The sequence below is a fragment of the Branchiostoma lanceolatum genome, chromosome 18 (genome assembly GCF_035083965.1).
Source record: "Branchiostoma lanceolatum isolate klBraLanc5 chromosome 18, klBraLanc5.hap2, whole genome shotgun sequence".
Classification (NCBI taxonomy): domain Eukaryota; kingdom Metazoa; phylum Chordata; class Leptocardii; order Amphioxiformes; family Branchiostomatidae; genus Branchiostoma; species Branchiostoma lanceolatum.
The window spans coordinates 12647931-12662292 of record NC_089739.1 but is presented as its reverse complement, the minus strand read 5'-3'; the positions used below and the strand labels follow the sequence as shown (position 1 = coordinate 12662292).

Genomic DNA, 14362 nt, shown 5'->3' with positions numbered 1-14362 from the left:
CGTCTTTTCCCAGTCCTGCACCGACAGTGTCTGTAACTTTAACTTCGTCATCAGACGGACCAAGACCATGACTCACACACGGAACGTCAACGGGAGAAGGGACACAAACTCCGTAGGTGGCTTTTTTTTCTTCAAAACCTTGTTTGCGGCCACGTGACTAACTCTGACATATGCGAGAAATGCCGACTTTTTGACACCACATTAGCATGGCTACCGGCACAGAAAATTCAGGTCCAGGTACGGTCCAAGTCCAGAGGATCAGGTCCAGGTCCGAACCTGAACCTAGACCTGACTATTGTAGTATGGAATGACTACATCATATTTTGCCGGCCAAGAACACAAATTATTTTCAAATTGTCTATTGGAATGGCCAAACTGAACAGGTACTACTCGGAGGCGTATTTTTTGGTGGTTTGTAAAGCTTTGTTTCTCAAGTGTAATGCATATGTCACATGTGTGACTGCTTGGTACCGGTCGCATATTTTGGGCCACAAGCTGCCGCTACGCAATAACACTCTATTCAGTGCAAACGAGAGAGAGGGAGGGAGAAAGATACTGATGTGATTGGTCAAATTTGTATCATGTAAATATCCCCACATTTTCCATCAACAGGCAAAACTTCGTGACGACGGACGCGTCGAGCTCTTCAGCCCATTGGGTGACCCCGCACATCCTGGGAAGGAGAACGTAAACGGAACTCTCGTACCCATGGAAGAGGTCATTACCACTGACGGGGTTCCGAGGAACGTCATAACGGTCAACGACATGTTCCCAGGACCTACCATTGAAGTCGTGGAGGGGGCGCAGGTACATTTTTTATTCTACTGTTGGAATTTTACTCAACCATTTCTTTTCAAACGTTACACCCTTACATATATTGGCTCTAAGTTTCTGAATCAGATATTAATTTAAAGGTCCACTATGTAAAATAAGGACAATGTAGAAAGCAAATTACTAAAAATGTGGTTGCGCATGCGCATGACATTCACGTGGAGGTTTTGTTCTCAGAACATTTTCTCAGAACATCTTAAGGCAAAAATCTTACAAAATTGTCCCTTAAGACCAACTCTCATTGTGACATCTGTCCAGTAAAATTTAGAAACGAATATTTATTGTAGCATGGAACCTTTTTGCTTGTAGGTAACACGTATTTTCTGACACGATTTAGAGCATTTCAAATCCGACCGTACTTACATGTGTTATTATGTTGAATCATATTATCTCTGCAGGTCGTCGTTAAAGTAACAAATAAACTGCTAACCGAGGCCACAAGCATCCACTGGCACGGTCTGCACATGCGCGGAACGCCACATATGGATGGCGTGGCCTACGTCACCCAATGCCCCATCATGCCCCGCGAGAGCTTCGTCTATCGCTTCCGCGCAGAGCCTGCTGGGACGCATTTTTACCACTCCCACCTCTTCACTCAGCGAGAAGACGGGCTGTTCGGAGCTTTCATCGTGCACAAGGCAAAGTAAGTCAAGCTAAAAGTTCATCAAATTTGGTAAATTACATAATTAGAAATAAATGGTTCTTAAGGTACCGTTGAAGGTTGGCTGAGGAGTTTTGGGATGTTATTGAAAAACCCCTTTCTTAAGCTTTATAAACCTTCCTCAACCTTAATCTTTTTTCAGGTAGTACCTTATAGCAAGATGATAATTTATGCAAGTCAGTATGACGTACATGTACATGATAGGGATACATCAAGAATTATGCGTTCCAACAAGTATCTTTTGAAATGTCGATTTTTGGCGAATTTTTTTTGTTATCAAACAAACAAAAATCCGCTAGATATACTCGTTGACACGCATAATTCTTGATGTATTACTATCATATACATTTCTGCAAAGTTACATTAATAAACATCGAAGTACAAGCCAGGGAGAGCCTTTTTTCTATAAAAGGTTTTTTAAAACATCCCCAAACTCCTCAGCCACCCGTCAACGGTACCTTAAACTCAAATGATTGACCCACAGGAATTTTCAATTGAATCACTCTTCAGCTATCTACGCTGTGGCACGTGCTTTCTACGCAGGTGTGGCGTCAGCACTGGGTCAAAGTTAGTCGGAAGTCGGTACCGTCCCCCGTCCCGGTTGAGAGAAAGGTGGTACATGGTGTGCCCTGATGTAGATGGCCTGAAATGATGCTGACGTCACACCTGCGTAAAAATGACGTGTCTACAGCGTTCGGGTCAGATAGCCGAAAAAGGCTATTAATAGTTTTAGGTCCGGATTCATATCCAGGGGTTTAGGTTTAGGTCCGGCCTTTTTTCCTGTTACAAAAATTGGCATATAGTTTATATGCAATTTCAAAACTATGTATGCGAAATTATATACAGTCAGTAGTAAACACAAAAGTTCAGTTATCAAACACAAAAACAGCAATATTTTCATATTTTTTCATTGCAAATTTCACGATCTAAGGAAGGTTTATGATGGCTTAAGACAAAAAAGGAGTATTACTATACATAAGTGAGAGATTTTTTCTGTTTCAAGTCCGGACTTGTTTCCAGACGTTTAGGTTTTTTTGGACTTGAACCTAAACGTTAGGTCCAGTCCGGATCAGGTCCAGGGTTTAGGTACGCATCACTAGCTATTAGTAAGTGGTTCGGTCGAAAATTCCGATGAGTCAATTCTTTGAGTTGGAGAACACTTTATTTCTCATTATGAATCAAATTGTGCTTACAGTAAGATGAATAATCATTTATAGCGTCCATCGTTGCCAGTGCATCATGGCTACTTTTTATTATTTTTCTAGAACTCCTTATTGGTTCTTATTCGTTGTAGAGTACTCTATATACAAAGGTGAATGTATCTTTACTAACGTATAACAAGCATAGTTTTGTTCTCCATATTAAAACTTGCTAGCTACAGCTAGCCGGGTGTTTTGACTTTTCAATTCATTCAAGATTATGGATAAAATAACGGTCTTCTGAACATCATGTTTTTTTTCTTATGATCTGTTCGTACAAAGACTGATGATATTATACATTGGTAGTTCTTCCATACAAGCTTCCAAAGTTGCATATGTATGCTGGTGATGACTTTGGTCCTTGTTTTGTTGTTAACCAGGCATCCCATCATGCCATCGGCTCCCATGATCCTCCACGACTGGTATCACATTGATGCTACGCCATATTGGATTTCAAACATGTTTCGTATGGAATATGGCGGCAATGGAGAATACATGCTAGGTAATTATACTATTATATCGAATATTTCTTGATGACAAGAGGGCATTTCCTGTCGGGTACCCAAAGGGGAGTGACCAGTCTTTGAGTTGCGCAGTGGGGCCTATCGTGCATACCATATTGCTCCTTTTTTAAAGTAACTTTTCATTGGCACATTTGGCCCGAATTAAAACGGCTGATTACGCTCTAGCCTGTGTTTACACAAGCTCTCGCTGGCGGAGATCAATGACTCCCTTCTTGGGGACGGTAACAGTTGGGCCGGCCTCTCTGGTCGCGATCTAACTTCAACGCTGCCATTTTGTTTTGTCGCAATGCATGATGGTATACTACTCCTCCACCCTCTGGGCCGGCCGCTAGGAGCGCAATTTGGTCAAGCTAATCACGCTCTGCGTAAAGGACATTCAGGCCCCTAGCCTTTTATTTAGCCCCCTATACTTCACCATTTCTACTTTAGGAAACCATTGAGATTAATTGTTCCAGAAATATCAATTCAACTCTTTTGTGACGTGAAACATAAATTGGTTTGCACTGACGTTATAATCACTTTTCAACTGTGTTGTTTCAGGTGCCTACGAACGCCCTTTCTCTCACGATGGCATAAAGGTCTCTAGTCGAGTGTTCACCTCCGCTTTAATTAACGGACGTGGTCGGTTTGGAAACATCAGGGCGCCGCTGAGCACATTCACAGTCGCTTCCGGAGGGCACGTCAGCTTCCGGATCATTCACGTCGGTCCGGATTATCCGTTCCGGTTTTCTGTAGATCAACACGAGCTGACGGTGACGGCAAGCGACGGGTACGACATGGTCCCGCGTAACGTCCAGTCGGTCATTATATACCCAGGAGAGAGCTACGATGTCCAGATAACCGGGACCGTACAGCCGGACTTGTACTGGATAAGGGCTCAGACCCTCCGCACCGGACACTGCTCAAAATGCTACCCGTACGACAAAGTCAGCGTGGTTCCCGACGACATTACAGAAGAGGTGCGGGCGATTCTACAATACCAAGGTGTGACACCAGACAGGGATCCTACCACGACTAAACGGAACTGCAGCATAGAGAGTCCATGTTATGTCTTCAACTGCCCGTTTGCTGGCTACCCCGAACATTTAAACACTATTTGCATCAATGTTGATGAGGCAGAAGCACCAAATTTGCCAATAGAGGGGGTTGGACAATCCGAGGTCATTGACAATGACCATGAACATTCCCGCAAGACAGAAGCCTCAGATGTAACAGAGATATTCTTGAACTTCAACTTCATCATCGGGTCGTCGATCAACGGTCGTCGGTTCATCGGCCCCACTTCCCCGCTTCACCAGAACAGCACTACGGCGACGGTACCGTGTGACGAGGAGGAGTGTCTTCGGAGCGGATGTCGGTGTACACATATCATAGGTGGGATAGAGACCAGTGTATATGTTTTAACATTTTAAATATTGATCACGTGGCATTGTGTTGGCGCAACAGTTAGGGTGTTTGGCCCAGAACCCAGAGGTCCGGAGTTCGAGTCCCCTGACATGTCACCGATGTTGTGTCCTTGGGAAAGGCACTTAACACGACTTTCCTTACTCCAACCAGGTGTAACATGGTTACCTGACTTCGGTTAGGGAGGTAAAAGGCCGTGGAAGGAGAGGGATGGGCTCCGCCTTCCAATACCGTACCCTAGACACAAATCACAGCCCACTGCCCCTACGGCCTCAAAAAGACTACGGGACTGCCTTTACATTAATGTTGACCAAAACGATGTTAACTCAAACGTAATGAAGTGTGATATGATTGCAATTTTTACATCAAAACATAAGAACACAGCATATTTTGTATAGTTTATAGTTATTCCCGCGTAAACTGCTGAAAATCAAAAGAGTTACGCAGAAGTTAATATTAGTTTGCCCTATAGAGAGTCCCCATCGACTTGTTACATCCGTTTTTTTTTTTTTTTGTCTTTGAACTTTATACTTGTTGCATTTGAAGGTTTCGTGGAGGTTAACATAGTAGGATATGAACCATGCAAATAAGGACCTACTTTGCATAATCTCACGTCGCCGGTGTGTTTTTTAAACACTACTCTTGTTATTTCTTTATCCATTGTTTTCAGACATCCCATACGACAAGACAATCCAACTGGTGATGTATAACACCTTCGCCCCGACCAGCCAGACTCACCACGCCGTCCACATCCACGGACACGCCTTCCAGGTCGTCGCCATGGGTTACCCGACCTACAACAAGACAACAGGTACACGCTTACGCACTTACAGAAACTACAGGCACACGCTTACGCACTTATAGAACTACAAGCACAAGCTTACGCAATTACAGAACTACAGGCACACGCTTACGCACTTACAGAACTACAAGCACACGCTTACGCATTTAATATTTACAGAACTACAAGCACACGCTTACGCATTCAATATTAACAGAAATGCCAACACGCGCTTACGCATCTACAGAACTACAGGTACACGCTTGCGCACTTACAGAACTACAGGCATAAGCTTACGCACTTACAGAACTACAGGCACACGCTTGCGCACTTACAGAACTACAAGCACACGCTTACGCACTTACAGATTGAACTACAAGCACACGCTTACGCATTTGATATTTACAGAACTACAAGCATACGCTTACGCATTCAGTATTTACAGAAATACAAATACACGCTTACGCATTTACAGTACTACATGTACACGCTTACGCACTTACAGAACTACAAGACAACAGGTATACGCTTACGCACTTACAGAACTACAGGCACACGCTTACGCACTTACAGATTGAACTACAAGCACACGCTTACGCATTTGATATTTACAGAACTACAAGCATACGCTTACGCATTCAGTATTTACAGAAATACAAACACACGCTTACGCATTTATAGTACTACATGTACACGCTTACGCACTTACAGAACTACAAGACAACAAGTGTACGCACTTACATAACTACAGCCACACGCTTGCGCACTTACAGAACTATCGGCACACGCTTACGCACTTACAGAACAACAGGTACACGCTTACGCACTTACAAACTTACATGTACACGCTTACGCATTTACAGAACTGCAGGCATGCACATGCTTACGCACTTACAGAACTACAGGCACAAGCTTGCGCACTTACAGAACTATCGGTACACGCTTACGCACTTACAGAACTATCGGTACACGCTTACGCACTTACAGAACTACAGGTACACGCTTACGCACGTATAGAATTACAGGAACACGCTTACGCATTTACAGAACTGCAGGCATGCACACACTTACGCACTTACAGAACTACAGGCACAAGCTTGCGCACTTACAGAACTACGGGTACATGCTTACGCATTTACGTACGGAATTGCAGGCAGAAGCTTACGCACTTACAGAACTATCGGTACACGCGTACGCACTTACAGAATTACAGGTACACGCTTACGCACTTACAGAATTACAGGTACACGCTTACGCACTAACAGAACTGCAGGCACACGCTTGCACACTTACAGAACTACAGGTACACGCTTGCGCACTTACATAACTATACAGGTACACGCATTTAGAATTCATGATTTTACAACAATGCGCTGTACCCGACAGGTCGCTACATGCAGCCAAACACTGATGTGAAATGTAAGAATGACCTGTGCACGGACGCCGCCTGGCGGGATGGACCACCGTTGCTTAACCTGATCAACCCGCCCCTGAAAGACACAGTCATGGTTCCAGCCAATGGCTACACTGTAGTCAGGTTTAGGTCAGTAGCGGCAGATTTACTTCAATTTTCACACAGTATGAGGAGCAATTGAAACAATACTACACTATCCATGCAACGTCCGTAAGCTGCGTTAAGGCTGGATTCTGCTAGAGGTCGCTAAAGTTGGTAAGGAATGAGTAACCTACGCTTCTATGACGTCACTTTATGCTAATATGACACCTGACTCGGCAAGCAGTGGATCAAAAGTTGCAGAAAGCCTATGGCGTCCCCCGTCAGTATAAAGGGCGGTTGTAGGAACATAACAATTGAATCCTACTTCAGAATGAATTCTATCAAGACACAGAATAGGTTTCAGAAAGCCTATGGCGTCCCCCGTCAATATAACGGGCGGTTGTAGGAACATAACAATTGAATCCGACTTCAGAATGAATTCTATCAACACAGAATAGGTTTCAGAAAGCCTATGGCGTCCCCCGTCAGTATAACGGGCGGTTGTAGGAACATAACAATTGAATCCTACTTCAGAATGAATTCTATCAACACAGAATAGGTTTCAGAAAGCCTATGGCGTCCCCCGTCAGTATAACGGGCGGTTGTAGGAACATAACAATTGAATCCTACTTCAGAATGAATTCTATCAACACAGGTCAACTTGCAAGCGGTTCGATTTGTATCCATGAATAGTTTCATTACGTTTGTAAGTCACTGAATAACAAAATTCTTTGTACAAAACCAAGTGATTATTCACAACGACGTTTGGGTGATCGTCTGTAACCTTCCTCAGGGCAATATACCGATCCTCACTGTCCATCACAATTAGCAGTTTAACCAATTACAGAATGGAAGCTTTCGGTTTGGCCAATGAGAGAGGGAATGGATTCGTCAAGCATTTTGCATTTCTATGTTTTTATTTTGCAACTCTACGTTTTGACGGAGTTAGCTGGGGCTATGGGATCGGTCTATTCTGATTGGTTCACATTACACTGCAGCTGTAGGTGTCGCTGCTGACGGATGCGGTCCCAAACGTAAGGTATTTCATACATTTGATTTGTACCTGCTAGGTCTGACAACCCCGGGCCCTGGTCCCTGCACTGCATCAACGACCAGCACGTATTTAAATGTATATTTTTAACTTGTATGTTTTAGGTCTGACAACCCCGGGCCATGGTTCATGCACTGCCACAACGATCAGCACATGAACGAGGGGATGGCGCTGATCCTGCAGGAGGCGGCAGATCGGCACCCTTCTCCGCCCAAGGGGTTCCCGCGGTGCGGTGACTTCACCTGGAGCTCCGAGGAATACCAGCTCGCTTTGGAAGGAGACAGCAGATCCGCCGGTAATTCACTCATTTATACTTCCCAGAATGCATTTTGCTGGGTCCCGGAAAGGGATACACGTCAGATTCTCTCTTAGCGCCAACAGTTCCTCTCAGCGTGCGAAACCACGAAACATGACTAGGGGCCACGCTGAGAGAAACAGTCGGCGCCTAGAGAGGATCTGACGTATTTCCCCTTCCGGGACCCAGCAAAATGCATTCTGGTGTAGGTGTGAAGATATATAAGCGCTGATTCATGTTTTGAACTGCGCATGCGCAGCATGAGGTATTGTGGGTAAATTGTCAACGTTGAAGGCGCCTTAGACATAATCAAAACGTGTCTGGACATGGTATCAAGCAAGATTTTGGACAAGAACTGTTTTTAAGTTAGGGACCTTCATCGTTGAAATCGCGCATGTGCCGTTCATACCTGTTCATTTTGCTCTTACAAGTAATATCCAAGCAGATGTTGGGTGCAGGCTATTAGCTACGTTTTCCTGGCTGGCCTTTCCGTATCAAACACAAAAGGCAGTTTGACACTGAAAGGAAAACGCTTGGAAGACGTAACGAGTTCCTAACATCTGCTTGGATATTAGATACGATTTACAAGCACAAAGAAGTGATGTAAAATGTACTGATTTTAGCTTATCGCGCTATTTTGTTAGGAGGTTTGCTTATTTTTAAAAGCCGCTATATACGGGGGTATTTGATGAATGAGTTATACATTATTACCTCCATGAAAATGGGAGTTTTAGTCAGTTTTCGTTTGTGTGTGTGTGTGTCTGTATGTGTGTGTGTGTGTGTGTGTGTGTGTGTGTGTGCGTGTGTGTGCGTGTATGTGCGCGCGCGCGCGTGTGTGTGTGTGTGTGCGTGTGTGTGCGTGCGTGTCCGGTGGAATGATTCAAGAACCTCTGGAAGGATTGTGACGATATTTGTTGTCTAGGTAGGTGTTGTGGACCTGACGGTCAAGGTCGGTTTTGGGCCTCCTGATGGCCGACCTCGGTACTGCAGCAGTGCATAATTTTTGTATCTTTGATCCTGAATAATTGCCGTGCTCTTGTTCAGAGTTCTGATCTGTATATGTGTGTTCACAGGCCCACAACAAGACGTCCAAACCACCGCGCTGGACATTAATATCCTTGTCCTGTCTGCTGTGGGAGGGTTTCTCGCCATGGCTATCATACTGGCAGCGGCAGTCTACTGGATCATCAAGAAGAGAGAGAAGGCCGCATCAGTTCCGCTTACCGTTATTGCGGAGTCTGTCCCTCTAAAAGGAAACCGCCAGATTTAAACAGACACTGATAAACATACATACCACTGCACCCCTGACCTCTGACTGCTAGAAAGAAATCTGACGTCAGACCCTCAATCGCAGTGGAATGACCTTTGTGATTTGAGTTGTAATCGTTCTGAATTAGTTCTGGTCTGTTTGCATGATTCATGTTTAATGATTACTGTTTTATTCTATATTTTTGTAGCACAATGTATCATTCATTCACTTTATGTTAAGTTTTGTATCCTGGTTTGTTTTGATTTTGTAAGGGCTGCGTTGGAAGTCAGTTACTTTGTTAAAGGAAACTCAAGCAATGTTAGGGCCAGAACCGGATTTTAAAAGCCATTTTGCTTAGTCATTTCTATACATGATCAGTTCAAACAACACTATCACAATGTATAGCAACGTTCATTATGCAAAATATATGACGTCGTTGTGATGTGAGAACTCATTGAAACTCGTGGCCGGAGTTTTTGTAGGCTCGTGAAACTAAGGGGATCATCGTACAGCACAGTTTGCGCGGTTTTAAAATGCTCAACGTATTACGCAAATGTGCTTAACAATTTTAGGCCACAGCAAGTAATTTTTATGGATGACATCAGCGCGCTCGTTAATTTTCGCCTGATTTCGAAATAAAAAACAAGAAATTTCATTGCCCTCCGACGGTGGTCAACATGCCCGAAAAATTGGCAAATATGTTGTAAACGTTGACAGTCTAAGGTGTTTCATTGCATATGAATACCCAGTGTAGTTCCTGCCCACGATGGTATGACAAGCTGTTTTCTGCGTTTGTTCTAGTTAATTAAGCTGTATACACATCTTCAAGAACAGTTTAATGTTGACAATCTAAGGTGTGTCATTGTATATGAATAACCAGTGTAGTTTCTGCCCATGATGGTATAATAACAAGCTGCTTTCTGCATTTGTTCTAGCAAGGGCATTATATAAATAATGGGGGGGGGGGTCTAGTTAATTGAGCTGTATTACACAAAGTGTTTCATCACATGAATAGCCAGTGTAGTTGCTTCAGATGATGGTACAACAAGCTCTTTTCTTTTTTTTGTTGTAGTTAGTCTATTGCAATGTATACATGGACATGTTTACTGTCGAATCAAGGAGGTTTTATAGTATATATGAAACCTCATTGGTTGAATACAGGAATAAAAGACCTGTTGGTCATGGTATTATATTTCGCTGCCTCAATTCTTGTTTAACAAGATTTATGATCTCAAAATTTGAAAATATAGGAATCTTGTTTTTTTGGCTCGCCTTGTTTTTTTCGCCCTATCTCATTAATTTTGGGGTCTGCCAAGGATGTCATCCATAAAATTTACTTGCTGTGGCCTTAGTACATGTCACTACCATAAAGATTTCAGCATCTTTTTTATTTCCACGTTTGGCTTGGGCCCAAATATTGCTTTATATATAGGTTGCCTTTAACTGAAGGGACCACCCTAAAGATTCATAGATGAAATAAATTAATAAATGAAATAAAATACCCCTGATGCAAAAGAGGAGTACAATGTACATCTCTTCTGTCAAGCGAAGAAGTAAGGAGATTGATCGATTTTTAAAGTGCATTCTTCTTTGGTCTAATGCAAGAAATAACCAAATGTAACCTTTCAGCTGGTGACTTCTAAAATGACTCAAATCTACTAGTTTATATATTCTGTCATTGCTGTAGCGTTGATCAATGTGATGTTAACTAAAATACAGCAAAATGTAAGATGTTAGTATTGGCAATTTTGCAAGAAATAACAATATACAAAAAAATAACTCAAAGCTGCCCATCCGTTCATATGCATTACCGGGGCAAATGAAATTTACAAATTTCATGTCAATGTGCTTATTGTGCTACTTACATCTTCATTATTGCAGTGTTTGGCTTTACATTTATCATTAGTTTATATTTTGTTGAATGAAGTTGAGTTTTTCATTACTAGCTCTACATTCGAAACTACTTGTACCCGAACGTAAAACCTGCTTAGTTTGGATAGCTTATTTTCGTGATATATATTCGTGAAATGGATAGAAATAATGTATGTCAAGACAGTCATTTGGATATTGTAGTATACTTTGCAGATTTCTTACATATACTTCTCTATTTCTTCTTCTTACATATACATGTACTAGTAATATCTTTAATCATAAGTTAATGCACGTAAACTATTTTAACAAATTAAAGGAAATTATCACAAACTTAAAACGAGTGTGAACCATGCAAGCAGTATTTTTTGCATCTATGTAGCATCAAGATTACAACTGCTTTGTTTGCACTACAGTTGATAGAACCTCTGCGGTTGGCTTTCGCACTTATACAATAAATGGTCCATGCCGGTGTACAAAAATGTAGTCTTCTTCTAAGTATGTATTTTGGTCTTTCATTTTCAATTCCGAATCGCATATAGTCATTTAGGCCCACGGAAGTTGAAAGAACGTTTTAGAAAGTTGAAAGTTTTATCTAAATATCCAAACCTTCGACTCTCAACAATTTCTTAAAACCAAGGAGTATTTCAACCAACACTTGATATTATACTAGTCTTTGAAGGGCCCCGACAGGATGATTAATTGAGTCAAGTTCTTGAGAGGTACACAGAAAGGTGCAAAATTATATAAACTAGAAATACTGGCTAGCTGCAAGCATTTCGCAACTCGGTGGTACAGAAGCGCCGCTTAGTAATCTATGACAGTACTGCACGCTCGTTCTCAATGAAATGTGCAAAATAGCGATTTTTAGGGTCGAAAAATTGATCAGCTCATTTTCCAGGCACACCTATCTCATTTATTAGCTGAATATCTCCTTTTATGATCCCCAAAATATGACAGCTCATTTATCATGGGAAGTTGCCAAAAATTTCTAAGTTTTGATTAGATGTCCTTGGAGTTTACCCATATTTTTGCGGAAACAAATGTTGAACATCAGTAATTGGATATTTCAATTTTGGAGCTTTCATGTCGTGACATCGCCCTCAAAACCTATAGTTAAGGAGTCAGTATCTCTAGTAAAAAGTTTGTCAAATTTAGTGCCGTGTTGACGATCGTAACTGTTTCATTCAGGAATAAGATTGTCTGGAATTGTTTTTGCGTTTCGACTTGTTTGAGAAATTTACCAGAGGCGGAATCTGATAGTTCTTGCAAAAAGTTCCATCCTCCGTTGATCCAAATAATTTAACTCTCACAACATCTATAACATATTCAATGTTGCGAACTAATACTGCGTAGGAGCAGTAAAGCATTTGGAACGGAGGGGGAATCACGGAAAAACGGTAACGGAGATTACATACCGTCGCCAAAAGGCGGGTTCGCCAGACGTAAGCCGCCAAGTTGTAATTGATCGACTTCTGATTTCCTGGGACATGAGGGCAGGCAAACTATACTTGTTTAAAATAAATTAAAGGTAGTTTTCTGCATCATGTGAACTTACCATGTAGTTACGGTCAACATAAATCACAGTCTGGGCCACTGGGGCAGAAATGTCCGCCCATTTATCTCGTATTCATGCAGATCTAGGTTAAAGTATGCATGCAGATCCAGGTTGGCCCACTTTTTTTAGAATACTTGTCAGCCATGAACCTCAAAACATTTACAGTTCCATTGTCCCTGTACATTCTACCCACACGTACTCCACCAGATTATCCAGCCCCTACAGTTTCAAAGTACATAAACCAAAAACTAACAGTCAAAAGCGAACCTTTCTCTACTGAGCCATCAATCTTTGGAATACATTACCACCTAATATCAAATCATTGACAGTCCCATACAACTTTAAAAAGGCCATCTACCAGTTTATCGTTGGGTATTTGTAGTGTTCGTTGCATTTGTTTCTAACTTTATTTGAAAATAATCAATCCCAGTATATAATGGTGCAATCAAACACATCAAAGGCTATAGATCACTTATTGTCTTGAGGTTTAAAAAAAATTCAACTTTGGAAACAAAATCTGGAAGAAAGAGTAGAATATTGGAATATGATAACCCTACAGAGGGTTATTCTCAGTTGAATCTATACTTTTCTATTCTAGTTCAAGCGCGTTTGCCTTTAATATGGTGCACAACTACAAAATGTTCTGCGCCAGGTTACGTTTATTCCGCAACAGATGTAATCTCCGTTACCGGTAACGGAGCTTACAACAGAAAAACTTTGGCGTTTCCTTCAAAGGGATATCCATTTTTGCGTTCCATCTTTTATTATTAAAAGGACGTGTGTACGGGCATTTAGAAAATGGGCGGCGTTCCTACACCAGGCCTTGTTAACAACACAGAGAGCATCAAACAATGGTAACGGAGATTACATGTATTACTGTACTGTCATTTTTTCAAGGAGGTGGTTCAAAACTGAGAGCAGACACTTCTTATTTGTTCCTTTTAAAAGCCACAAAAGCTCTAAGTCGTCATAAAAACGACAGGTTGGCACCTTATATGTGGCATATCTTAATGTCAGGAACGTCTTACTCCAAACGGTAACGGAGCTTACCGTATTGGGCGACAGGCATAAACCGCCTTGCACAGCGTACAAGAACAATAACAGGAGCGATCTGACGTGATTTGTCGGAGGGCCTCGGTAGCTGGATTCACCAGTTAACCGGTCAATCTCTGAACTGAATTGTTACATTCTCGGCTGCTTTTTAAATTTTGCATGTCTCCGCAGGCGACAGCCATTTTTTATGACTCTTTAAGCCACCCATTGCCATCACTTCTTCTAAGTCAAAACCCATTAGTAATTTTGATGTGCATTTTTCGTGAAACATGATACGTGTTGTGGGAAAGTGAAGAAAGCATCGATGGTGCCCGTAATTTGGCTCATATCAAGTCGTAAAGGCTGGCGACAGCAATTTGTACATTCAAATGAGAACGAGCCTGCAGTGTCCA

The 14362-nt window shown here is 42.0% G+C and overlaps 1 protein-coding gene across 1 annotated transcript; it reads left to right on the top strand.

The window, feature by feature from the left end:
- Positions 1-1231: 1231 nt before the first annotated feature.
- On the top strand, positions 1232-9593 carry LOC136424806 (uncharacterized). Its single transcript, XM_066413471.1, has 7 exons — positions 1232-1474; positions 3072-3193; positions 3756-4589; positions 5290-5430; positions 6787-6943; positions 8051-8241; positions 9315-9593. The coding sequence occupies exons 1-7, from the start codon at positions 1296-1298 to the stop codon at positions 9509-9511; spliced, it is 1821 nt and encodes a 606-aa protein (XP_066269568.1). The 5' UTR covers positions 1232-1295; the 3' UTR covers positions 9512-9593.
- Positions 9594-14362: the final 4769 nt, after the last annotated feature.